The 26843-nt window shown below is 40.4% G+C and overlaps 3 protein-coding genes across 26 annotated transcripts in view; 1 reads left to right on the top strand and 2 right to left on the bottom strand.

The window, feature by feature from the left end:
• The window catches only part of REXO5 (RNA exonuclease 5), a 43112-nt gene extending 30853 nt beyond the window's left edge, over positions 1-12259 (bottom strand). The window contains exons 1-5 of one of the 8 annotated variants that reach the window (XM_054453373.2): positions 11995-12259; positions 11609-11748; positions 5434-5546; positions 3666-3792; positions 2507-2603 (exon numbers count right to left, since the gene is read on the bottom strand). In XM_054453373.2, the coding sequence (XP_054309348.1) occupies positions 2507-2603; positions 3666-3792; positions 5434-5546; positions 11609-11746 (475 nt within the window). In that variant the 5' untranslated portion in view covers positions 11747-11748; positions 11995-12259. Of the gene's footprint in view, positions 1-2506; positions 2604-3665; positions 3793-5433; positions 5547-11608; positions 11749-11882 lie in introns of those variants that run through there. The other 7 variants (XM_054453375.2, XM_054453376.2, XM_054453374.2 and 4 more) reach the window with 7 other exon arrangements.
• ERI2 (ERI1 exoribonuclease family member 2) overlaps positions 12161-26843 on the top strand; it is a 45829-nt gene continuing 31146 nt past the window's right edge. For 6 of the 11 annotated variants that reach the window (XR_010124333.1, XR_010124332.1, XR_010124331.1 and 3 more), the window contains exons 1-8: positions 12161-12296; positions 15018-15085; positions 15172-15255; positions 15771-15898; positions 17337-17493; positions 18296-18396; positions 18662-18743; positions 19346-19434. Coding sequence is in view for 8 of the 11 variants with exons in the window: in XM_063654580.1 (XP_063510650.1) it covers positions 12274-12296; positions 15018-15085; positions 15172-15255; positions 15771-15898; positions 17337-17493; positions 18296-18396; positions 18662-18743; positions 19346-19434 (732 nt within the window). In the remaining 3 variants the exon portion in view is untranslated. The other 5 variants (XM_054453384.2, XM_054453382.2, XM_054453380.2 and 2 more) reach the window with 5 other exon arrangements.
• ACSM3 (acyl-CoA synthetase medium chain family member 3) overlaps positions 21526-26843 on the bottom strand; it is a 32800-nt gene continuing 27482 nt past the window's right edge. For 3 of the 7 annotated variants that reach the window (XM_054453391.2, XM_054453393.2, XM_054453392.2), the window contains exons 11-13: positions 26560-26687; positions 26356-26455; positions 21650-22318 (exon numbers count right to left, since the gene is read on the bottom strand). In XM_054453391.2, the coding sequence (XP_054309366.1) occupies positions 22082-22318; positions 26356-26455; positions 26560-26687 (465 nt within the window). In that variant the 3' untranslated portion in view covers positions 21650-22081. Of the gene's footprint in view, positions 22699-26355; positions 26456-26559; positions 26688-26843 lie in introns of all 7 variants that reach the window. The other 4 variants (XM_054453394.1, XM_054453395.1, XR_008494584.2 and 1 more) reach the window with 3 other exon arrangements.

Raw genomic sequence — 26843 nt, 5'->3', positions numbered from 1 at the left:
AAGAGGCTGAGGCAGGTGGATCACTTGAGGCCAAGAGTTCAAGACCAGCCTGGCCAAACATGGTGAAACTCTGTCGCTACTAAAAATACAAAAATTAGCTAGTATGGTGGTGCACACCTGTAGTCCCAGCTACTCAGGAGGCTGAGGCACAAAAATCGCTTGAACCCGGGTGGCAGAGGTTGCAGTGAGCTGGGATCATCCCACTGCACTCCAGCCTCAGCGACAGAGCGAGACTCTGTTTCAAAAAGAAGTTGTTACAGCATCTGAATTAAGATAGTAGAAGCGATGGAGAAAAAGGGATATATAAAACATACACGAAAAACTGGTAGAACATGGTGAAAAAATAATTCAGTCAGCAAAATATTTAAATATTTATAACTTTATTATATACCCGGCACTGTTTTGGCCACTAGGAATTCCCCAATGCACAAAACCAACAAAATTCCTCATGACATTTAACTTATAGTTGGAAATATGGATAATAAACAAATAAATATGTAATATATCAGGTAAGATAAGGGCTTTGAAGAAAAGGAGGAGAAAAGGATAGGAAATATTGGGGCAGGAAAAGGGTTACTGTCATATATTTTGTATAGGATGATCTGAGAAGGTCTCTATTAAATTGACATCTGAATAGAGATTTATAGGAGCAAAGGGAATTAGGCATGCAGACAGCTTGGGGATAGGGAGCCAAAAGAAAATTGTAAAATTCAACACTGGTGTCTTAGAGAAAAATGACACCAACAAGAGGGAATATGAAGAGACTATTATTTGAGGATGAGAAAAACGCTTTTAGCTATGTTATGACTGAGGACAGTAGAATATCCAAATAGCAATTGGAATTTTCAGCAGGCAGTTGAGAATGCAGGCCTGCAATCTGGGGCATCAGACCTAGAGATAAAGATACAGGAGTCATTCAAAGAAAACTAATAGGTAAACTTGGCAAAAACAGATGAATGCCCTGAAGGAAAGACTGATTAACGAAGATCAGAGTGGGAGGGACTATGCCTTGGGGACTCTGAGATTTAGCATTGGAAGATGAAGTGAAATACTTAGGAGGATGGATAAGTTGCCCTAACCTCTCTGGCTCCTCAAGGCCTACAGAATAAAATCCAAATTCTTTTGGCATGACATTCAAAGCCTGTAGGTTGTCTCTCCATGGCTGGTACAGAATATAAAAATAAAACATAAAATAAAAACAAAGCCTGCAGGATACAGGTTTAATCTGCCTTTTCAGCTTTGTCTCTCATCATCACCTCCTCCTATTCTTCTCAGCATGTCCAACAAGCTGTACTCTTCAAACATGTCAAATTTCTTTTTCCTGATTACATCTTTTCTTTCGCAACGTGATGCTTTTACTTGAACCTAGAATCTCATAATGATTACTCTGCGATTTAATCACAGATGTTTAAAATACAGTGCAGATCAAATCAAATACAACTGCAGATCAAAAATGGGCATCCATGAGAAGAAGAGAACAGAAAGATGGAAAATTAGAAGTGGGGATTAGGACAGAGGATAATGCAAGCACATTTCTAGAGGAGATAAGAAATCAAGTTACTCCTCACTACTTTTTCATGTTCCCTCAGTGCAATTATTCAATTAATTATTTCTGAACACAAAATAGAGTATCATTCAACAATACCTAACCTTACTATATGCATCTAACTCTGATAAGTCCTATACTACTCTATCACTCACCTCCCTGCAAAACTAAAAAGATTAGCTACAACTTACTAACAGGACACAACCCACAGTTTGAAAAACACACTGCTATCATGAATCTTTCAGCTGGCTAGTATCTAAACCTCCTGCCTATTCTTCACTGTGAGTAGTATCAGCAGGTATCCCTTATATTAGTCAAAGGCAAGATCTTCCTTCCCACCTGTACACTGGTGGGTACAAAGACCCAGTGACAGTTTAGAAATTATTCACAGTAATTCATAAGAGTCCAACGTCAGTGATACCCAGGTATCCTTAGCTATCTAACCAGATTGTTTTTGAGGCATGAACCCTGGCTATGGTTCCTGCTATCTAACCTCCCTGGCTACTTGCCCATTTTTCCTTAAAAAAACTGTTTTTGTGGCCCAGGTATGGTGGCTCATGCCTATAATCCCCACACTTTGGGAAGCCAAGGTGGGAAGATCACTTGAGCTCAGGAGTTTGAGACCAGCCTGGGCAGCACAGTGGAGCCCCGTTTCTCAAAACAAACAAACAAAAAAAATTAGCTGGGGATGTGGCCTGTGCTGGTAGTTCCCCAGCTACTCAGGAGGCTGAGGTGGGAGGACTGCTTGAGTCTGGGAGGTCAAGGCTGCAGTGAGCTGTGTGATCACGCCACTGCACTCACACCTGGGTGACAAGAGTGAGACCCCCGTCAAAAAAACAAACAAAAATTGTTTTTGTGCTTAAGTTAGTTAGAATTGAGTTTTGTTGTGCTAAACCTACTTACAATCATATCCATATCTTTTAGAGTGAGCAAATCATCAAACCATCATCATAGCTATACCTTCCATTGTCTCGGGCAGATCTTCAGCTCTTTGTTTAGTTTGTAGCCCAACAACGTCAGCTAGAAAATCAGATGATGGTGGAGGCAAGCGGAATTTCTGAAAATATATTAACAGGTTTTACAAAAATGGTTGAAAACAGCTAAAATACTGTGAAAGGCCTGGACTTATTGTCAGCTCAGTGCTTTGAAAGTTCTAGACAGTAAGTGTTAGCATTTTAAAATGAGAACTGTTTCCTTAATATAGAAAAGTGACTAAGTAAATGAAGTCACACAACACTAACTGATCCCTATGATTATATATTGTAAAAAAGACAAACTTTACAGAAATATACAACTTAGACAAGAAAAGTCCCTTTGTATTTTCAAGGTTCTTCCAAATCTATTATTTCATTGGAAAGCATGCCATTGCCATCAGAATAGATGGTACCACATGGCAAAAAGGTTGAGAGCTTCAGCTTCAGGTTCACCTGGGCTTAAATTTCAGCCCTACCACTTACTAGCTGGAATTTGGGCAAGTTACTCAGTTTCTCATGTACAAAATGGAAAATAAAAGTATCTATTTTATAAGACTATTGTGATAATTAAAGATGATAGGTGTAGCATGTGGTCCATGGTTAACAGAGAGCCTGATACACAGGAAGTGCTCAATAAATGAAAGCAAAAAAGAAAATGGCGTCCCAGGGAGGTTAAATTAGGGCTCACCAACTCAAATGCCTTCAGGAATAAATGGATGAAATGGGTCACTAGGAAATGGAAGAGGCTACAGGAAAATGGACAGCAGGTGCCTCTTTTTAAAGATGACAACTGCTATTCAGTTCCATATACTGTTTTAAGGGTGCCCAATCTTGTGATTTTTTTAAAGAGAGGTAGAAAACACAGCTTGTATTATATTTTACAATTTCTGAAAACACCATAGCCCAAATAAAATAGAAGAATATCAACCTAGGAGCTACAGATTATAACCTGGGAATAAGAGTTTGCCTAGGTTTCCAAAGAAAATCAGAGACAAATCTACATGAGGCCTCTAAGGTCCTTTTGCTTTCTACATCCCCTACTGTTTGTTCAGTTAGGTTACCAAAGAGCATAGTCCCTTACATATGTATTAGTCTCAGAATGGGAAAACAGACTCAGCCCCTAGTACAAAGTTTTCTTAACTTACATGTCTGAATGCTTTTCGAAGACATCCAAACTCCAAATAGAACCTGTAAAAGTGTAGCTGACTCATTCCCTGCAGAACAAAAACCACTACGTTGTTTAGGTGGTTTTGATGAAAAAGCTGACACCAGCTGCCAAGAAATCAAACCAACACAGTTAAGACAGATGGCCTTAAGTCAGTTACAGGCATATAGAGGGGAAATAGGGGAGAAGGAGCAGGAAAAGCAGTGAGTGAGAGTTAATAGAATTTATCACCATTCACTGTCTGCCTGGAACTGGAAGGCAGCCATTATTGAACAGAATTCAAATAAAGATCCCTAGAGATAAATACTTGCTGTATTCAAATCCAGTAAAATACCAAGCAAAACGCAATGCATTTAAATTCACTGTCCTATTGATTAAGATTTGTTTGGAATCAGAACTAAGCTCACTTTACAAAGTCATCCCTAAGATACCAACCTACTCTGCAGTCCTTCCTAAACCAGGGAATCAAATGGCCGGCTTTAAGAAATTCAGTTTTGGCCGGGCACGGTGTCTCATGCCTGTAATCCCAGCACTTTGGGAGGCCGAGGCAGGTGGATGACTTGAGGTCAGGAGTTCAAGACCAACCTGGGCAACATGGCGAAACCCCATCTCTACTAAAAAAAAATACAAAAAAATTAGCTGGGCGTGGTTGTATGTGCCTATAATCCTAGCTACTCTGGAGACTGAGGCAAGAGAATCACTTGAACCTGGGAGGTGGAGGTTGCATTGAGCGGAGATCATGCCACTGCACTACAGCCTGGGTGACAGAGCGAGACTCCATCCTCCGCAAAAAAATGTCAAATCCTGCTCCACCCATTTTTGTAAATAAGACTATTGAACTACAGTCATGCTTATTTGTCTATGTGTTACGTATGGCTGCTTTGGGCTACAATGGCCAAGTTGGGTAGTTGCAATAGATACATAAAACCTACCAAAAAAAAAAAAAAAAAAACAGTTTTAGATAAACTGACAGACTGATGGCTGTAATTGTTGATGGAGAAGACAGTTCTCGAAGTAGCTAGCCAATTCATAACAACCTCCCCCAGAAAGACGTATTATTTGCATACATACAAAATATTTTTCATGAGACACTTAATAATGGCACCGACAATATCAGAATAGTAAGATTCTCTTTTTTTTTTGTAGGGACTGGGTCTCGCTGTGTTGCCCGGGCTGGTCTCAGACTCTGGGACTCAAGTGATCCTCACACCTTGGCCTCCCAAAGTGCTGGGATTATAAGTGTGAGCCACTATGCCCGGGCTCTCTTTGCCTTTTATTTGTAAAAGAAAGAAAAAAGATTAACTGGAATTCTTCACATATCATTATTATTTCAACTGAGTCTGCATCAGGGGAAACAAACTAAAATATCTATAGTAGCCAGACAGATACTGTAAATATGGGAAGCAGGCCAGGTAGGACATTGTAGTATATATGTCCCATATAAAGGGGGAGACCACCACTCAGCTTTGACAAATTGTTGCCATGTGGGAATATAGGGATAGCTGCCATCTTTGGGTTTTTGGAAGAAGAAAATATAGATTTTTATATAGGAATTTCCAGAATTAACACTTGGCAGCCATCATAAAAATATTTAGGACATGCTGCATAGCAAAAAAATAATGTCGATAAGCCAGTTTGAAACCTCTGGTTTGAATGATGGAGACTTGGGAGAGGTAAAAAAAAAAAAAAAGAAAAAAAAAAAAAAAGAAATCTCTGGTCAATATCCACCATTTAGGTTCATCTCATACCTGGGTTTTGGAACATTGGATTTGCCCAGAACTGCATACTTCAGCAATTCACACAGCTGGTCATGGGTTACTTCACAGTTGTCAGTAAATAAAATGGTAGATAAGCGGGCTTTCTGCAAAGATTAATCAGGGCGTAGCAAGCCATTATTGGTTATCAAGAATACCAACAAAGCAAGTTAAATTATTCTAGCTTCTGATTACTTTAACATACAGGTATATTCTAACATAAGGAAGTACTAATTAATTGAAAATGATGGTCTAAAATAACAGTATGTGGTAGGTATGACATTATTAATAAAGTATTTAACTATCATTGACACAAAACTGAATTATAGATACTTGGTTACATGCTAGGAATAGGATAAATAAAACATAATTCATGCTCTCAAAGAGTCCATTCTACTAGGGAGAAAAAGCAATAGCTAATTCCAACACAGTGTGGGTAAGTGCTATTATAAAGGTATGAGAACAAGGAGTCTAACTGCCTTAGGTGTTAGAGAGTTTGGGGAAGGCTACTGAGATGAAAATACTGAGGCTGAGCCTTGAAAATAATGCCATGTTGGAGGGAACATCGCATTCAACATGTAGTGTGGTTTGGCAAGGAGCCAGGATTGCATGTTGCATAGTAGTGGAGGTATGAGGAGAGGGAAGCAGGAGCCAGATCATAGATCAATGTGGCCTAAGCTAGTGAATCAGAATTTATCCCCTGAGCAACAAGAGCTCAGTGAAGCTCCCAACCCCTTTAAAAAGGCTTTGAACTTATACTTGTTTTTTTCTTTTCTGAGACAGTCTCACTCTGTCACCCAGGATGGAGTGCAGTGGCGCTATCTCGGCTCACTACAACCTCTGCCTCCCAGGCTCAAGCGATCCTCCCGCCTCAGTGTCCTGAGTAGCTGGGACCACAGATGTATGCCACCACACCTGGCTAATTTTTTTTGTATTTTTGGTAGAGATGAGTTTTTACCATGTTGCCCAGGCTGGTCTCGAGCTCCTGGGCTCAAGCGATCTGCTCTCCTCAGCCTCCCAAAGGGCTGGGATTACAGGCATGAGCCACCACGCCCAGCCTATATTTGTTTATTAAAGTAATTCGTGTTTGTTATAAAAGACTCAGTAACAGAGAATTGTAAAATAAATGATACACAGAAATGAAAATAAAAGTCACCTCAGAGATAATTAAAAGTACAACTTAGAGGTAATCACCACTTTCGTTTTGGTCTGCGAGGCAGCAGAGTATAGCGGTCAGAAGCTCAAGCCCTAGAGTTATACTACCTGAGTTCAAACACCAGGCTCTATCATCTTGGACCAGTGCCATAGCCTTTCTAGGACTCAGTTTCTTCATCTAGAGAGTAATTATAATTTTATCTCATTAAATAATTGGGACGACCAATGAAATAGTTCAAGTACAATGTACTGAGGCTAGTGCCTGACATAAGTACTTAATAAACATCAGATATTATTGCTAATGTCTTCCCATGACCTTAAGCTAATGTTAAACTCTTACATTAGCGAGACACAGCTCTGATCACTTTACATGCATTAAATCATTTAATTCTCACAACTTTGTAAGTGTGTACTACTATCATCCCCATTTTACAGATAAATTGGAGAGACAGATAAATGATAGAACCAAGACTGGAATGCAGGCTTATCTCTATACTATACAGCCCGCAGTGGATTTTATCAATCATTCTTTTTTGAAACCAACTCCCTACTCCCGAACTTAATCTGTATCTTTCCATATCAGTTAAAAAAAATCAATGTTAATACTTGAATAATACTCCATTTTCTAAATTTACCTGAAAATTTATAATATATCTGAAAAAAATTCCCTATTGATAACACTGGTTTTTAAAATTACAAACAACATTATGATAAACATCCTTGTACAGACACCTTTGTACATCTATCTACTTTCTTAGGATAAATTCCTGGTTCAAATGAACTCCTGAGAGAATATGCCAGTTTGTTTTTACCAAATAAAAACATGAGATTAATAAGGTGAGACTGAGCAAGATGGAGTCTATATGGCGGTGAGTAATCCTGGTTGCCAGGCATGGGATGTCAAGAGCCTGAGTTGGGTGAGGAAGGTGTCCTGTAGAGGAGACTGTCCAGGACTAGGAGCAGAAGCCCAGGACATTCATGCAGGAGGGTGCTCTGGTGTGGGGTGTCAAAGCCTCAGCAGCACAAGGAGGTCACCCATACAGGAAGGGAGGGCAGTGAGTCCTGACATCAGATGTCAGAAACTATTTAGGGTAAGGAGGGCATCAATGCTGAGGGACAGTAGTGGCCTGTTGCAGGGTTTAAAGCCTGAACAGGATGAAGGTATAAACCTGAGAGGGATGATGGCAGCCACCTGTCATAGGATGAGGGTGCTCACAAAGGAAGATGACCTGGTACAAGGTGATGGAGCCAGTGCAGGGTGACAGAGCCTAAGCAGAGTCAAGAGGGTGTGAGGGTGGGTCAGCGGCAGCAATAAGGATTGATCAAATATAGTGAAGATGTTGGGTGTCGAGTTTCTCATTGTTAGTGAAGGAAGTTACAAATATGAAAATGGACTGGGCGCGGTGGTTCACGCCTGTAATCCCAATACTTTGGGAAGCTGAGGTGGGCAGATCACTTGAGGTCATGAATTTGAGACCAGCCAACATGGTCAAACGCCATCTCCATTAAATGTACAAAAATTAGCCAGGCGTGGTGGTGGTTGCCTGTAATCCCAGCTACTCAGGAGGCTGAGGCAGGAGAATCGCTGGGAGAGGGAGGTTGCAATGAGCAGAGATCATGCCACTGCACTCCAGCCTGGGTGACAGGGCAAGACTTTTGTCTCAAAAAAAAAAAAAAAAAAGGAGAAAACTAGAATGAATAGAATGAACCCTGTGTTACTGGATTTGGATTAAAGTGGAGATACTGATGTGAATTCACATAAGTAAAATACAGAAAAATATTTAAATGTAAGTATGTGTGTGTGTGTATACACTTTCAACTTACAAAATTTTCAATTTACAATGGATGTATTGGGACATAATCTTATTTTAAGTCAAGAAGCATCTGTATTGACATCACCATAGCACCCAAATCTAAATATCATTCTACACTAAAAAGAACCAGGTACCCTAAGAGAAATGACTGATTCCAGGCTTGGGGCAGGGAAAGCACATATGAGCCTGGAATATCTTCTTGTGCCAGAAAGTAATGATGTGCTCAAAGAATGATGTTGTCATGTCAAACGGCCACAGAAGCTAGCTTAATGACAAAATCTTGGATATTTAAAGCATCATAATCCAGTAAAAGATAGTAACACACTGAACAAAATAGGTACCACTGAGTTCATCATACTGATAAAAAAATAAATGCATAAGCCCAAAGTGTTTGAGGAAGCACATTACAGACAGCTGGGAGCAGTGGCTTGGGCCTGTAATCTCAGCTACACTGAGGCTGAGGTGGGAGGATTGCTTGAGCCCAGGAATTCCAGACTAGCCTGGGCAATATAGCAAGATCCTGTCTCAAAAAAATAAGAATGAAAATTACACAGAGAAAAAGATAACTTTAGAGAAGTTTAGTAGAAACTATCTTAATCGAGTTATCAAGGTTAATATCACCAATAATGGGACAAATCAAATTGTGTACAATCTGCAAAGAAGCAGAGTATCACTCCTGTGATATTCCTGCTAAAGATGTATATAACATGAATCTAATCAATGAAGAAACAGACAAATCTAATTTAAGGGACATTCAACAAAATAATTGGCCCAGAATTATTCAAAAGCAGTAAAGTCATGAATATCAAGGGAAGACTAAGGAACTGTTTGAAGGAGACATGACAATTAAATTTAACACAATTCTAGACTGGATCTTATTGCTAAAAAGGATTATTCAAACAACTACAGAAAATTTGGATGGCATCTGAGGAGTAGATGGTCGTAATATATCCATGTTAATTTCCAATTTTGATGGTTGCACTGTGATTATGTAGGTTTATAGAGAATATATAATAAAATATCTTGGGGGTGGGTAGAAAAAGACCACTGTGTCAGCAATTACTTTCAAATGTTGGTTGAGGGGAGGTTTTGATACTATTCTTACAACTTTTCTATAAGTTTGAGATTGTTTCAACATAACAAAATATGTGATTGTCAATCTCCTTAAACTTACCACATGGACATTAAACTTTTTTTTGCAAATTTGATAGGCAAAAAAACTGGAATCCCACTTTAATAAAAAAAATTTTCAGCTGGGTGCAGTGGCTCACACATGTAATCCCCAGCACTATGGGAGGCTGAGGCAGGTGAATCTCTTGATCCCAGGAGTTGGAGACCCTGTCTCTCTTTAAAAAAAAAAACAAAAAAAAGCAGTGGCTCATGCCTGTAATCCCAGAACTTGCAGAGGCCAAGGTGGACAGATCGCTTAAGTCCAGGAGTTCAAGACCAGCCTGGGCAACATGGCAAAACCCTGTCTCTACAAAAAAAAGAAAAATTAGCTGGCGCAGTGGCACACACCTGTAGTCCCATCTAATTGGTGGAACTGAGGTGGGAAGGATCACTTCAATCTAGGAGGCGAAAGTTGCAGTGAGCCAAATCCAGCCTGGGCGACAGAGGGAGACTCCACCTCAAAAAAAAATAAAAAAATAAAAAAAATCACATCCCTAATCCCCCTCTCACATATTATATAACTTATTTTTATCATTTGTCTCTGCCCACTAGAATATAAGACCTACTAGGGCAGTGAACTTTATTCACCGATGTACCCCAAGCACCTAGGTCAGTGCCCCAGCACATGGCAGACAATAAAAACCAATGAATGGCTGGGTGCAGTGGCTCATGCCTGTAAGAGACAGAGACAGGAGGATCCTTGTCACACCACTGTAGTCCAGCCTGAGTCCAGCAGAGCAGAGACCCTGTCTCAAACACAAAAACAAACAAAAAAGCCCGATGAACGACTGAAGGGATGAATGAAGTATATTTAGTTCTCAATAAATGGTAAGGATGATAGGGATAATCAGCCTTTTTATTTCCCTATTGTAGCGGTCCCCAACCGTTGGCACCAGGGACCGGTTTCGTGTTAGATAATCTTTCCACCAACTGGAAGAAGGGCTGGGGGGATGGTTTCGGGATGATTCAAGTGCATTACATTTATCATTAGAGTCTCATAAGCAGCATGCAACCTAGGACCCTCGTATGCAAAGTTCACAATAGGGCTCACAATAGGTTTGGCACATTCCTATGAGAATCTACTGCCTAGGTGGAGCTCAGGGGGTAATGTTCGATCGCCCACCGCTCACCTCCTGCTGCTTTGTGGCCCGGTTCCTAACAGGCCAGCTGTGGACAGTGGGTTGGGGACCCCATGGACAGGCAGGTACCAGTCTGTGCACGGGGGGGGGGGGGTTGGCGCCCTACTGGAATGTAAACTGCATGAGGGCAAGGAATTGTATTTTTGTGCCCCAGGATATCGCTAAAACATAGAACAATTCCCGGCACTGAGAAGTTGGCAATAAATACTTGTTGGATGAACATTCCTATTATGTGCAGGCAGGTTTTTTTTTTTTTTTTTTTAGAGATGGGGTCCTCCCTATATTGCCCACGCTGGTCTTGAATTCCTGGCCTCAAATGATGCTCCCGCCTTGGCCTCCCAAACTGCTGGGATTACAGGGGTGAGCCACTGCACCCGGCCTACTATCCCAGTTTTTTTTTTTTTTCTGAGACATAATTTCTTTCTTGTTGCCCAGGCTGGAGTGTAATGGCGTGGTCTTGGCTCACTGCAACCTCCGGTTCCTGGGTTCAAGCGATTCTCCTGCCTCAGCCTCCCAAGTAGGTGGGATTACAGTCGCCCACTACCACGCCCGGCTAATTTTGTGTGTATGTTTTTGGTAGAGACGGGGATTTCTCCATGTTGGCAAGGCCGGTCTCGAACTCCTGACCTCGTGATCCACCCCCCTGGGCCTCCCAAAGTGCTGGAATTACAGGCATGAGCCACCGCACCCGGCCGACTCACTATCCCAGTGACAGCCAATGACAGCCTTGTGTCAGGAAGGTGGTATTACACTCATTCCCATTTTAATGATCAGGGATCAGGTTCGGAGAGGCCAGGGCCGCCCACATCCAGGGCCCCCGACGGCAGCTGGGCGAGGGTCCGGTAGCTCCGAACCGCCTAGGGCCGCCTGCTCGGGCTCCCCGTTGCTCACCTTGGCCTCGGGCTGACTCTCCTCGAGATCCCAACCAGCTTTCATCGCCTCAGCCGCCCCGACCAGCTTGTTTGGGGCCTGCCTCCTTTTCCTGACCTTCCTGGGGTGTCTCTCGGTCCCTTCCCTCTCTGGCTCCATGGCTGTGGAGAAAGATGAGCTAGAGCTGGGGAAACTCCAGCGCCCCTATTCCCCCGCGTGCCGCCTCCTAGCGGGAGAGCTACACGGGCTCGACGGCTTTCAACCTCCCTCGGATCCGCTTCTCAATTCAGTTTACCGAACTATCCCCGTTCCCCTAAAAAAGCGAAGGTGCCAACGATCTCCCCGTTCCGCGGACTGGACACCCGCGCCGCTCTAACCCAAACGGCTTTACCGTCCGCATCGTATACCGGATTCTCAACGGTTCCCCAACGGCTACAACGGGCGTCTGCCTGGCAAAGAAGGAAGGAGGTGCTGCCGAGCCGCTTCTCCGCCTAAAACCACTCCCCACGCCCCCTAGCCTGGGAAACGCTGAAGAGAAGCCGGGCGGGGAGCAGAGGTTCTCCCCTCCTTAGCCACAGCCGCCAACAACTACCGCCCTCTCAGCGTCGCGGGCGGTTTGAACGGACCGGAAGTAGAAGTCGAGCGACTTCCGGTAGCTGGACGTGGAAGAGCAAGGAGTGTCGAGAATGGCGACCAAGCGGCTCGCGCGGTACTGGAGGGGGTTCCGGGTCGGGGGCGGGTAACTCCGGGTCCGGCGCTGGCGTTGGCGGCAGAGCAGGGCACAGCAGGTGGCATCTGCGGTGAGGGCCTCCATTCCCCGCAGCCCCAGCGTCTGCGACCTGCCCTCTCTGGCATGGCTGGAAAGGAGCTTCCCTGGACCTTGGTCTTCAGCCTTGGGCCACCTTCTGCCTGAGGGTGACAGGAGCCCGAGGCCGACGAACCCTGGGGTCTTGACTGTGTGGCCTTGAGCCAGTGCCTGCCCATTTTAGGCCTTGGGAAACGACTGGACGTGACAGTGCCCTGCAGACTGGTTGGAGGTCTCAGGCAGGCCACACACTGAATCCGTCAAGGTGTTCAACCTGTTTGAAATGCTCGGTGCTGTAAAGAAATAGAACTTGAACTTAAATTTAATTTATTTAGTAAGACCATTTTTATTTCCTGCAGAAAGGGTACACTCGCCAGCAGTTTTGCCAGGAGAGTACACTGAACAAAGGAGACAGGGTCATTTATAACGTGGTGCGTCCACCCTACTGCTGTGTCCGGTTTCCATTGGCTGGAACGGGACATCACATTCTGTATTTGTCCCCATTGACTAGCAACATAGAACTTTTTAAAAGAGGCAAAGGCAGAGGAGAACAAAGGAAGAAGGAAGTAACTTGTGGAATGCTGAGAAAGGTAAAAACATTTTTAAATAAGGAAGAGGAACAGGCTATGACCTAATGCTTGATTGGACCAGTATAAGCATGCCAGGGCAAATATTTAGGCTAAATTGTGGGAGCTAAGAACATAAAGTACATTGATTTCTTTATTATGTCTAGCAGATATTTAAGAATGTTAGCACAGGTCTTTGAGTAAATTTTGCTCTAAGAGAAGTTACTATTTATTCCTAATTAGATGGGGAAGGAAGTCTTTGAAGAGGAACCTCTACTTTACTTTTTACAAACCCATTTTCTAGTAATCTTTATTTTTTTTTGAGACGGAGTTTTGTTGCCTAGGCTAGAGTGCAGTGGTGCGATCTTGGCTCACCACAACCTCTGCCTGCTGGGTTCAAGTGATTCTCCTGCCTCAGCCTCCCAAGTAGCTGGGATTACAGGCATGCACCACCACGCCCAGCTAATTTTGTATTTTTAGTAGAGACGGGGTTTCTCTATGTTGGTCAGGCTGTTCTTGAACTCCCGACCTCAGGTGATCCACCCATCTCGACGTCCCAAAGTGCTGGGGTTACAGGTGTCAGCCACCGTGCCTGGCCTAGTGATCCTTTTAATTCACAATATGAATCATTGTGTCCTCCCTGATTCCTGGACGCGCTGTGCATATTTCTGATTACTAGAAAGATGTAATATATTAGCAAATAGTATGAGCTTCAGAATTGAACAGTCTTGGGTTCACATACCAAAGCTATGTTCTTTGGCAAATTAAGAATCAGTTTTTTCATCCATAAAATATAGGTAGGAAAAGTTTCTAGCTACTACACTTGTTGAGGATTAAAGGAGGCCATCATCTTAGTTTAGTACCTGCTATGTAGTAAGCAATCAATAAATGATATTTATTATTCCCAAATCCTGGCACTTCCCTCTCTTAGCAAACATGGAAAACTACAGGAGGTGTCTGCCTAGTTAAAACTCTACCTACTAATACCAAGTAGTTTGTTTTACTTGCACTTAAGACCTCAGTAAGCTCTTCTCTTTCTTTCTTATTTTATTTTATTTATTTATTTTTTTGAGACAGGGTCTCGCTCTGTTGCCCATGCTGGAGTGCAGTGGAATGATCTCGGCTTACTGCAGTCTCCACCTCCCGGGCTCAAGCAATCCTCCCACCTTAGCCTCCTGAGTAGTTGGGACTACGGGTATGCACCATCACGCCCCAGCTAGGTTTTTGTAGAGACGGGGTTTCACCATGTTGCTCAGGCTGGTCACGAACTCCGGAGTTCAAACAGTCCACCTGCCTTGGCCTCCCAAAGTGCTGGGATTACAGGCATGAGCCACTTTACCTGGCCCTATCTTTTGTTTCTTTACCCAGATTTTTAAGCTGGAAGACTGAACCATGTCCTACATTGTCTTGTCTTCTTAAAACTGCACTGTACACACAGCAAGAGCTTAAAAAATGCAGGGGGAAAAATAAGATTTTCAGTGCATTTTTACCTCTACAATCAAATGATTGTAGGAACTCAAATGAGTTACTCAGTATTACTGTAAAACAAGGGTAACATAAAATTAGTGTAAATTGGCTGGACACAGTGGCTCAGGCCTGTAATCCCAGCACTTCGAGGGGCTGAGGTGGGAGGATTGCTGGAGCTCAGGAGTTTGAGATGAGCCTGGGCAACATAGTGAGGCCCAGCCTTAAAAAAAAAAAAAAAAAATTAAAGCTAATGGGCCGTGGTGGCACACATCTGTAGTCTTAGTCAGGAGACTGTGGTGGGAGGATTGCTTGAGCCCAGGAGATTGAGGCTGTAGTGAGTGGTGATCATACCACTGCACTGCAACCTAGGTTACAGAGCGAGACCCTGTCTCAAAAGCAAAACCAACAAATTAGCCTAATTTGCAAATATGTACTTTCGAGGCCTGTGCAGGTAAAGCCAAAGTCCGGTTCGATTTCCCCTCAGTCACAATAAATAATGAGATTGTTGCCTAGTACCATCAGTTTGGTAGCCTATTCAAACAGTATTGTGAATGAGTTCATTGATCATATTTGGATTGCTTCACATTTTTAGGCAGCTTGGATTAATTAGGAGAAAGTCAATTGCACCAGCAAATGGAAATCTAGGAAGAAGGAAATCCAGTGAGTAGTATGCTTGGTTTCTTTGCGTTTTGTAGCCTTGCATTTTCAGCACTGGTAAAGCATAAGAACAACTTGATCTTTTGCAGAGCAGTTGTTTGACTACTTAATTGTCATTGATTTTGAATCGACATGCTGGAATGATGGGAAGCACCACCATAGCCAGGAAATAAGTAAGTCTGGGCTACGAATGGCCAAAGCTGGCACTAGATGAGTCACTTTAGAGTTTATAGATATAAATCAGCCAAGAGTTTAAGAAAACAGGATGGTCTATGCATTGGTAGTTTAATGCAAAACTTATGTTGAATAAAAAAGAGCAAAATCTCAAACACCTAAATGTGTTATTATATAAAATAGTTGTTTTATATTACATACAACACCTCAGTGACATAGAAACTGAAAAAAATACCTTTGCAAAAAAAGTAAATTTTATATTCCATATAGTTTTTATATTTATTTAATTATATTGAGTTTTCTTTTAAGACAACATGCTCATAACTTCAATATTTTGATTTATTCTTTAGCAAAACTTTATTATAACCTTTATGTCACACTGCTTTGGTCATTTTAGTATGCTTTTACTGAAAACTGGTTGTTTAATTAAAATGGTAACGTTTAATTTAGGATGATTACAGGATTAATTTAAAAATTATTTATTCAACTGTCAATTGATTATTCTTTCATTTAGTTGAATTTCCAGCAGTGTTGCTAAACACATCAACTGGACAGATTGAATCTGAGTTCCAGGCTTATGTTCAACCTCAGGAACATCCAATTCTTTCAGAATTTTGCATGGAATTGACAGGCATAAAGCAGGTATGATGCAAATCTTAAAATTCAGAAGTCAGTTTCAAAAAGAAAATAAAAGCTATTATACCATTTGGAATTAGATTTATTTAGTGGTAGGCATGATGGCTTATGCCTGTAATCCCAGCACTTTGCAGGCTAATGTTCGAGAATTGCTTGAGGCCAGGAGTTTGAGACCAACCTAGACCACATAGTGAGAACCCCATCTCTACAAAAAAAAAAAAAAAAATTTTTTTTAAATTAGTCTGACTTGGTGGCATGTGTCTGTAGTCCCAGCTTCTTGGGAGGCTGAGGCTGGGGTGGGAGGACCACTTGAGCCCAGGAGTTTGAGGCTGCAGGGAGGTATAATCTCAGTCTATCCTGGGCGACAGACCTTGTCTCTGAAAATAAATGAATAAATAAGTAAATAAATAAATAAGGTTAGTGTTGTTCTAGATTCAGGACTCGATTTATGTATTTATTTATTTTTCGGACAAAGGCATGCTCTGTTGGCCAGGCTGGAGTAAGGTGGCTGGGCTCACTGCAACCTCTGCTTCCTGGGTTCAAGCGATTTTCATGCCTCAGCTTCCTGAGTAACTGGGACTATAGGTACACGCCACCACATCTGGCTAATTTTTATATTTTTAGTAGAGACAGGGTTTCACCATGTTGGCCAGGCTGGTCTCGAACTCCTGACCTCAAGTGATCTGCCCATCTTGGCCTCCCGAGGTGCTAGGATTATAGGCGTGAGCCACCTCAGGACTCGATTTAAAAAGCAAAGGAACATACCTGTAATCCCAGCACTTTGGGAGGCCAAGGTGGGTGGATCATCTGAGGCCAGGAGTTCGAGACCAGCCTGGCCAACTTGGCAAAACCCCGTCTCTACTAAAAATACAAAAATTAGCTGGGCATGGTGTTACACACTTGTGATTCCAACTACTTGGGAGGCTGAGGCAGGAGACTCACTTGAACCCAGGAGGTGGAGGTTGCAGTGAGCTGAGATCGTGCCACTGCACTCCACCCTGGGCAACAAAGCAAGACCTTGTCTCAAAAAAAAAATAAATTTTAAAAATTAAATAAATAAACAGCAAAGGAAGAATAATGTTATAAAAATGAGGATCAAATTGATTTAATGGAAATTAAGTGACTCAAATTTGTCTTTCATTTCTGTCAGTCTGGACTTAATGATCATATTTCTGTGTGATTTTAGTTTTTATCAACCTAATCTTTCTTACCTTGGTGGGTTCTAAATATTCTTTCTTTCGCATGTGTTTTTTACCTCTTTCCACTAAATAAACTCTTTGCCAGTTAGAACCACTTTGTTATGTCTTCCCACAGTACACTGTGTTTTCATGACTTGGCATTTCTGATTCTTTTAAAACCATTAATCTTTCTTCACAGTTATAAAACATGCTAAATAATAATGGAATTTGATTGTTGAATTCAGCTTTTGTGACTCTCTACTCAGGCTCAAGTTGATGAAGGAGTCCCTCTGAAGATTTGCTTATCTCAGTTCTGTAAATGGATTCATAAGATTCAGCAACAGAAGAACATTATTTTTGCTACTGGGGTTTCAGAGCCTTCTACTTCTGAAGTAAAATTATGTGCATTTGTTACTTGGTCAGGTAAAGAATAAGTTATACCTATTAATCACAAATGGGTAGCGTTACCACTATGTAATTCTTTATTTCTAGTTTTATACTTGCTAACCTAGAATTATGTTTGTTAATCTTCTGGGCTAGGAAAAAAAATTTAAATGCCTAGCAGATATTAGCCAAGAAAAGTAAATTAATACATATTTTGTAAATTAACCTTTTGGGATACCTTAAAATATTAAGCCTGAACTTAAAAAAAAAATGTTTCTAGAGTTCCACTGTTAAGAATTAAGCAAAGATGATTTAGTGAACACTCTTATGCTATTTTCTACAGAGTCTTCATCAGCTCAACATCCTTTGCTTTTATGCTTTGACACTTAAAAGAAAAAAAAATGAGCCATTTAAAGTAGGTTTTTTGTATGACTGTGTTAGAGCATTGCTGTTAATAGTCATTAATAGCAATACTGTGTCATTGATAGGATAGCATTGATAGTCGTATTTGGTTTCCAGTTACTACAAAATGTTTGGTTTCTCAATAACATTAATATTTTCCTAGAATATAGAAAATACAGTCCTTGTAATTTAACATGTTACTCTTCTTTCTGAAATAAGGTTTCACTGGGTGTTTAAGAAATCTTTGAAATTTAGTCATCAACCTAACTTGTTAATAGTAAGTTATATAAAGTGAATAATTTTTAGATATTAGCAGAGCAATGAAATCATACTGTTCTATTTTATATGATCTTCCAGCATTCTATCTGTAAATGGTGGCAGCATAAGTAAAAAATGCTGGCATCATTGACTTTGTTCTATTTTAATGTACCTAATGCAGACTGGGACTTGGGGGTTTGCCTGGAGTATGAGTGTAAAAGAAAACAGCTGTTAAAACCTGTGTTTTTAAATTCTTGGATTGATCTCAGAGCAACTTACAAGGTAATGGTAAAAAAATGGGGGCATGTTTACTTTTTTCTATTGAAAAATGATTAACTTTTATCCTACACACGGGCATGGGTTTCTACAAATAAGATACTTTCTTTTGTACTGGTCACATAAATGCATTTCTTAAAGTATTTAAAAACAACACACAAAAAATAAGCACATTCTAAATCTAATAGAACTAAAAATTATGAAAAGTGGTTAATACATAGCCTTTAAAATAGTAATCTTCTTTTAGATATATCTTTTTTTATTTGATTAGCTTTTCTATAGGAGAAAACCGAAAGGACTAAGTGGTGCCTTGCAGGAAGTAGGAATAGAATTCTCAGGACGAGAACATTCTGGTTAGTATACATTAAAAATTATGTAAGCCATTTGACTTTTAAAAAATATTTCATATGAATTTCATTTTTTGGTAATGTCATTAGTAAGGGATATCTTCAGCTTAAAAAAAAGCTCCTAATCTAAACAATTCACATTGTTTCTAAGACTTTCAAATTACCACTTTCATAAACCATTGTAAGATACACTGCCATCTAGTGGTTTTCTAGTTGCTAAGAAGAACGAAAAGAATGAGCCAAATCAAATGGAGATTAAACAAGTGCTCAAGAAACAGAATGGACTAGTGAAAAAACTGAACAAGACTATTAGATTATTCACAAATCCGGGTTCCTGCAGAACGCTGGCCACATTTTGGGGAACTGTCTAATACATTTTCATATCCTCCTCTATAAATGTGGATGAGCTTGTCTTTCACTGGTAATGCTGCCATAGCCTTCCACTTCCAAGACCAGTTTATCATGATTAAAATTAGTAGATGGTCATAAAACTAAAACTGTGTTCCAATTTCTACACAAGTGGTGTTTTTCTTTTTATGTTATTTCTTTAGTACTATGGAAATAGTACTAGTACCACTAAATTCAGTGTTTGATATTTGTATCCTCAGGGTTGGACGATTCTCGGAATACCTCCCTTCTTGCTTGGAAAATGATCAGAGATGGTTGTGTAATGAAAATTACAAGGTCGTTGAACAAGGTTAGTGGTGTCTTGCCTCTTTATTCTGTCATCTCAAACTTCATAAACAGTCATACGTTCTTTGAAACGTAGATTTAATGTGGGCAGTCATTTATAAATCAATGACATTTCTCTTTTTTGTCATAAAACTGTATACTGAAGAAATTACGAATGCACAGTTTCTAAAGCTGTTGCATTTGTCTGTGGAATCATAGGTTCCCAGTAAGAAGAATTCCAGCATTCTGGCCAGAAATTTGAATACAAATCAAGTTGAAGAAATGTCTGCCTGTAACATTAGCATCCAGGGTCCCAGCATATATAATAAGGAGCCTAAAAATACAATAAATCCTCATGAAAAAGTTCAAATGAAGTCAATTTGTGCAAATTCTATAAAGGCACAACAGGATCAATTACAAGTAAAAAACAATATAAAAGCAAGTCTTCACAATGTCAAAAGTTCCTTAACTCTTTTTAATACTAAGTCCTCTACTTCTGTGGGGCAGTTGCAGTCTCCTGCCTTGAATTCACCTATCTATATGCAAAAGCAAGGAAAATATGAACATCTTGCATTTAATACCAAATCTAAGGCTTCAACAGTTGATTCAGAATTGGTACTTGTTTCTACCACCATTCCAACTGTTCATCACGTTTCTGATTTGGAAATGAGCTCTACTCTGGACTGTTTACCTGTGTTGGCTGATTGGGAGGATGTGGTTTTACTGCCAGCATCTCAGCCTGAGGAAAACGTAGACTGTACAGTTCCCATTAGTGACTCAGACTTAGAGATTTCATTTAATTCTGGAGAAAGATTAATGGTTTTGAAAGAATTGGAAATGCCAAGTCATGAAAACTTTGGAGACATAGAGGAAACTCCTCAAAAATCTGAGACTTCTAAGTCTATTGTGTACAAGAGTCCTCACACTACTATTTATAATGTAAAAGAAGCCAAAGATCCAGGTTCAGATATTTCTGCCTTTAAGTTACCTGAACACAAATCAAGTACCTTCAACAGAGTTCATGCCAGTATGTCTCATCCTTTAGTTTTGGGGAAACATCCTCTTCTTTCAGGTGGTACCAAAAGGAATCCATGCAGTCCCCAAGCTTTCCCATCAGCAAAAAAACAACCCTTCACTATTCATGAAGAAAAGCCTACATCATCTGATTGCTCCCCAGTAAGAAGTTCTTCCTGGAAGTATCTCCCATCTATATTAACTTCTACAGTTAACCTGCAAGAGTCTTGGAAGAGTGGGAAAATGACACCTCCATTATGCAAGTGTGGTCGGAGATCTAAGAGACTTGTTGTTTCTAATAATGGGCCGAACCATGGAAAAGTCTTCTATTGTTGCCCTATTGGCAAATACCAAGAAAACAGAAAATGTGGTTATTTCAAATGGGAACAAACATTTCAAAAAGAAAGAGCCAACAGCATGGTTCCATCTCATTCCACAGGGGGACTCACTTTTAATTTTCCAGAAACAAGCCCTATTTGTGACAGAAATTTAAGTATTTCCACCAAAAATTCTTTGAGACTCAGGCCTTCAATGAGGAATTGATAACCTTTCATGTATGAATCCTAATTGTTCCTTGAATTTCCAAACATGAGTATTCTGATAACATCTTACACTATTTTATTTTTATTTTATATATTAATGTTTACTGAATTTACCATACTTTCTTCAGGAACCACAAGTGTAATCTTTTGTAAACAGTATTTATTAGATTACATATAATAAGCAACAATAGTATATGATCCTTCTTTTATAGTTAGACCTTGAAACAAGTCTTAAACTATTTTTAAATTATTTGCAAAAAATGTGACTAATAAAAATCCCTAGTCTATTTTCAGGTAGATTCTTGTACTTTGAGAATTATCATAATCTTCTAACTGATACATTTTTCTAAAAACTTTTATAAGTTCTTTAGTTTTATTTCGTGGCTTCAACATTGGTTCTGATTTGTATATCAACATATCAGAAGAATTAGTCAACTAAAGTTTGAAAACCTATGTAGCAGAGATCTGGTTCAGAAACCGCTTCTATACTATACATTTAAAAATTAATCAGCAATTGATGGTATTATTTTTATATTAAGAAATGATAGGAACATTGACACTAATGTGGAGGAATTTGCCAAATATTTTATTTCAAAATGTAGCCTCTGATATCATAACCACAAGATATTTTAAATCAACAGTTTCTAAGCATACTACCACAGTTTTTATCACCTCTCCATCATCTTGTGGTTTCTAGAGATTGACAGATACTATGTTTGTTTTATAGATATGGTAATTAATGAAACAACTTTAAATTGTCTTCCATTCTTTCTTCCTCAGTTCATTTCTTTTTGTCTTCCCACTGATAGTCTTTGGCAGCTCTTGAATAAATTCTACCTGTTGGCATCAAAGGGAAGAAAATTAGTCTGGAAATTTTTATCTTTACATAAAGCCAATTATATAGCAGTTTGATTATGAATTCTAGGTGGAAGAATTAGAATAGTCTTTGGAATGGGTTTTGGGTAACAACCAAAATAGGGAAAAGGGTATTGTTAGGAAACGTGTCTTGATATTAAGTATTTACTGTGAGTCCAGTAAGCCAAAGGACCAAACAAAATAGGTTCAGGGTTTCATTTTAATCTCAAAGATTCTGATTCTTACCCATATGTCATCAGTTCAGTTTGGGACATGTGGTGTAGCATGTGTGAAGAAAATATTCATTAAAATGTAAAAATAAACAGTTGAAGTTGTCCACAACACTGAGCCAATATTCGTTATAATTAGGATGCCTACCTTTCTGGGATATTTGTAAGGTGCTGTGGTTTTTTTAACATGCTCCTGAATCTCCTTTATTAGTTGTTCTTGATCATGTGACTTGTAATCAGGATTTAGAACGACAAAAGCCTTTACTACCTAAAATAAATATTTGAAACACCAGGAAAATGAGTTATGCATTTGTATGTTTTAGTATGTCTTATTTGCTTGCTCTGAGAATCTGCATGCCTAGTGGGGTGGGCCAGTGTGTTTTAATAAAGTTTGATCCCAGCTCTGTGCTCTTAAGCCAGCCACTTCCTGGTCTGTACCTAATACAGGAGAGCTTCTGGGACCGCTGTAACAACCCAGCCTGGTCCAGCCTAGCCCTCAGCATGGGGGATTACTTATAAACAGTAGTCACGCTGAGTTTGCCATGTCTTTGTTGAAGGGAACAGTTCACAGAGAACATGCAGTCTTTATACAAGGCTGTGAAGATTCCAGCAGCTACTTTTTTGTTGCTCTGATCCGTTTCCATGGCCCTGAGGAACAAGAGTAGAAATCATGGTGGCCTTTAACTGGCAGAAGCCAAGAAAGACGTTATTACTTTATGCTTACAAATCCTGTTCTCCAAATTTTATCCTTCCTAGAAATGTTTTTGAAAACTCTGCCTAGTTTTTGGACCTGTAATGGAGAAGACAGAAAGATAGGCCATCCCTCATAGCCCCCTTTAAGAGTAAATTTGGAGTCCTGTCATTTTCTCTCCTAGGGCACTACCAGGACTGCCATTTACTGCCTTCCCTAGAGGCATGAGTCTAGGTGCATCAACTAGTATGTACCTCCAAAGCCAGGTTACCAGCCCGGAGCTGGCTATGGAATGATGCTTCCCTGTAGGCACAGTTCCAGGAGAGTCCCCTGAAACTTTTTTATGATTAAGTATCCTGCACTTAAGTGCCTGAAATCTTACTAAATTCAAGGATTCGTTTGTCCAGCTTAAAGATAAGCTGGCAACATTTCCTGTCCACTTTGATCTGGGAGTAAAGATTTCATTGAAAAGGAATTATTTGAAACAACAAATTACCAGGACAGCCATTTGGTGAGAAACAAAGACTTGAAGTTATAATTTTTTCACATATTGAAAACTGTTCACCAGTGGGCAGTTTTACATTGTATGAGCAATTACCCATTTTTGTCTTTACCCAAAACCCTTGTGGCCAGGCACAGCAGGTCACTCACGCCTGTACTGCCAACATTTGGGAGGCCGAGGTGGGAGGACTGCTTGAGCCCAGGAGTTCGAGAGCAGCCTGGGCAACATAGTGAGACTTTGTCTCTAAGGAAAAAAACAACACTTGAACATTTTTAATTTACATGTGCCATGGGGCAGTTGTGAATCCTTGTGTGTGTGTGTGTCTATGGATATAATTTTGTTCCATTCACTTTTTGACATTTTATAAAATGCATTTGTAGTTATGCTAGCTCTGCTGCATTAACAACATTTTTACAAATTAAAAAATTACGCTTGTTGTAAGTGAGTCATTCAAAGGTAAATTATTTTAAAAACTGCAATACTGGTTCACATATTGACGATTTCTACAACTTGGATAGTCTCCTTTATCTTTTTAAACTGCAGAAAATGTTAAATTAACAAGGAACAACCTAACATTATGGGTAAGAGTATGAACTCTGAAGTCAAAACAGCTGGGTTCAAGTCACAGTTTGTTGTGTAATGTTGGACAAGTTAGGTAATCTCTTTGTGCCTCAGTTTCCTTCTCTGTAAAAGAGATTATGATGATTAAATGAACTAGCATAGATGTATAATACCTGGCACATAGTAAGTCATCAAAAACATTAGCTCTTAGTTGTAGTCTTAGAATTACAAGAAGTTTGGGTCTTATTTTTTAACCCAGAATCCATAAGTGGGCTTCAAATCTCTATGAAATTCTATGCAAAATCTTGCATTTTTCTGAGAAAAGTCTATGGCTGTGCCATTCAATATGATAGCCGCTAGCCATGTGTGGCTATTTCAATTTAAATCAATTAAAATTAAATAAGATTAAATACTCTCAGTCACACTAGCCACATTTCAAGTGATTGATAGCCATGCATGGCTATTGCATTGGATGGTGCAAATAGAACATTTCCCTCACTGCATAAGTCTCAACAGTGGCCTATGGTTTTCTTCAAATTCTCAAAGAGATATGTGATCCCAAAAATTTAAGAACCTAGTGATCTAGACACATATTCCTCAAGTCTTTATTTCACATTCCAATGTTAAAATGGTATTTCAAATCCAAATATTCTTTTTAATCAGTTCTGGAACTTGCTACCCAATTACCCTGCCTGGCAGGACCCAGCCTAGAGAAGGACCTAACCCAGGTAGAATAGGCCTGGCCGCAGAAAGGGAGACATGGAGCACATGGCCATTTTGTTCATGGACACCTCGTTTGAGATACCCACTCACATCTTCTACCAGGAAATGCTGCAGCCTACCACTGTTGGAAAACTGGCCACACTTTCCCCCTCGCTGTGACTAATCCAAGCCCTATGCCAAGACCCCGGAGCCGTGAGGGGACCACAACCCACTTATAGATCTTTGCTATATTGTACGCTAGGACATCAGGTGGCTGCCAAGCCAACCCTGTTCCAAAAGGCTTAGCTACCATCCTGTCCCTAGTAAGCACCTGTCTAGGTGGGTAAAACTGATGATGACTAATGGTAGGGGAGAAGTATGGGAAGAGCTAAGACTCGTGAAACCTTGCCGGTGATGTTCAGAGCAAAGAGACAAGCCAATAATCACTGACTGTTTTCCCTGCCCTCAGCTGCCTGGAATATACCCTTTCACAGTAAATAACGATTGTCATTCTAGCAACTTGACTAACTACAAATTCCTAGCCACTGGGCTATATCTGGAACAACTTTGGGCCATCCAGGAGGACTTACAGGGTATCTTCTGGCATCAAAGATCAGTTAGGGGAATCAGTCCTGGGGGGAGATCCACCCTCCACTGTAACATGCACATCTCCCATTTTTACCTTAAATTTTTTATTTTTATTTTTATTTTTTTTTGAGACGGAGTCTTGTTCTGTTATCCAGGCTGGAGCGCAGTGGCATGATCTTGGCTCACTGCAACCTCCCCGTCCCAGGTCCAAGTGATTCTCCTGCCTCAGCCTCCCAAGTAGCAGGGATTACAGGCATGTGCCACCATGCCTGGCTAATTTTTGTATTTTTAGTGGAGACAGGGTTTCACCATGTTGACCAGGCTTGTCTCAAACTCCTGACCTCAGGTGATCCACCTACCTCAGCCTCCCAAAGTGCTAGGATTACAGGTGTGAGCCACTATGCCTGGCCTGCCTTAAACTTGAGGACCTATTTCATCCCCTGAGATTGGATACCTTCTAACTCTGCCCTGTGCCCTGTGCTTGAAGCCCTATACCTAGGATTTGAGATAAGGAGCTTGAATACATGGTACAGAAAGTTCTGGATTTGTATTGACATCAATGTCATCTTCAAAACTTGAATTCCGTGTTAGAAGGGATATGGCTTGAAGAAATACTTGTGGGAACTTGTAACTCAGCTAGAGAAACCCTAGGGGCATGTTGTAGACACAAAGGCAAAACGCAGGAGGCTGCCTGGCATGGTACTTTTAAGCCAAAATACTGTGTGGTCAGCCCCAGTAGGAATGGGCTTTCAGGACGCCTGTGTTATTCAGAGTTTATTTCCTGAAACCTCTACTTATTCACCTACCCAGACTGCTTATGGTTACCTCAGTTCCAGCCTCTGGTTCCCACTCCTGACATCTGATGCCAGCCCATTCTCCTTCACTACATCAGGGACCTCGCTGGTTTCCAGACCTTCTGGGTAACAACTTGATCCCATCCAGCTGACTTCTGTCACCCCATCCTGATGTAAGCCTGGGTTATTGGCATTCACACCATCTTTGCCCTAGTCCACCATGGAAGGAATTCAAATTCTTTCTAGTACATATTTTCAGCCTTATTTTGTTTGTCTGTTAGGATCAGAGCTGCAACTCATAATTCAATTTTATTTTGTAGCAGTTCTTTCTGACTAGCATATTTCTATCTGACTTGCATATTTAGTGAATGAATCATTTGGTTAATTCTGTTTCAATGAGCTACTGTTTGTAAGTATGTGTTAAATTGCCAACAAATTATAAAGTTGACATGAATCAGTTCTTTTACCTCTCCTCTGATGGGGTCTGGGCTGCTGACAACAGCTGACTCTGCAACTGAAGGGTGTTCATTCAGGGCATTTTCTACCTCAAATGGTCCAATTCGATAACTAGAAACACATATGGCAGGAATACATACAGGTGAGTGGCAGGTTCACTCTAGAACACTGATGATCAGTTAACACAGACATGCACATATGGAAAAGAAAGTTACCCAGAGGATAATATGACATCATCTGCTCTTGCAACAAACCAGAAATACCCATCTTCATCCATATATCCTCTGTCCCCAGTGATATAGAAATTGCCTCGTAGAGTTGAAGCTGTTTTTGAAGGATTATCCTGCAAAACACATAGCATTTTGTTATTATGGTGAATCCAACTCTTCTGGTCAATTGGAATTTTTTTTTTTTTTTTTTTTTTTTTCCGAGACAGTCTCACTCTGTTACCCAGGCTGGAGTGCAGTAGTACGATCTTGGCTCACTGCAACCTCTGCCT

The sequence above is a fragment of the Pongo pygmaeus genome, chromosome 18, assembly GCF_028885625.2.
Source record: "Pongo pygmaeus isolate AG05252 chromosome 18, NHGRI_mPonPyg2-v2.0_pri, whole genome shotgun sequence".
NCBI lineage: Eukaryota > Metazoa > Chordata > Mammalia > Primates > Hominidae > Pongo > Pongo pygmaeus.
The sequence above is the reverse complement of the archived record's forward strand: the minus strand, read 5'-3'. Positions and strand labels throughout refer to the sequence as shown.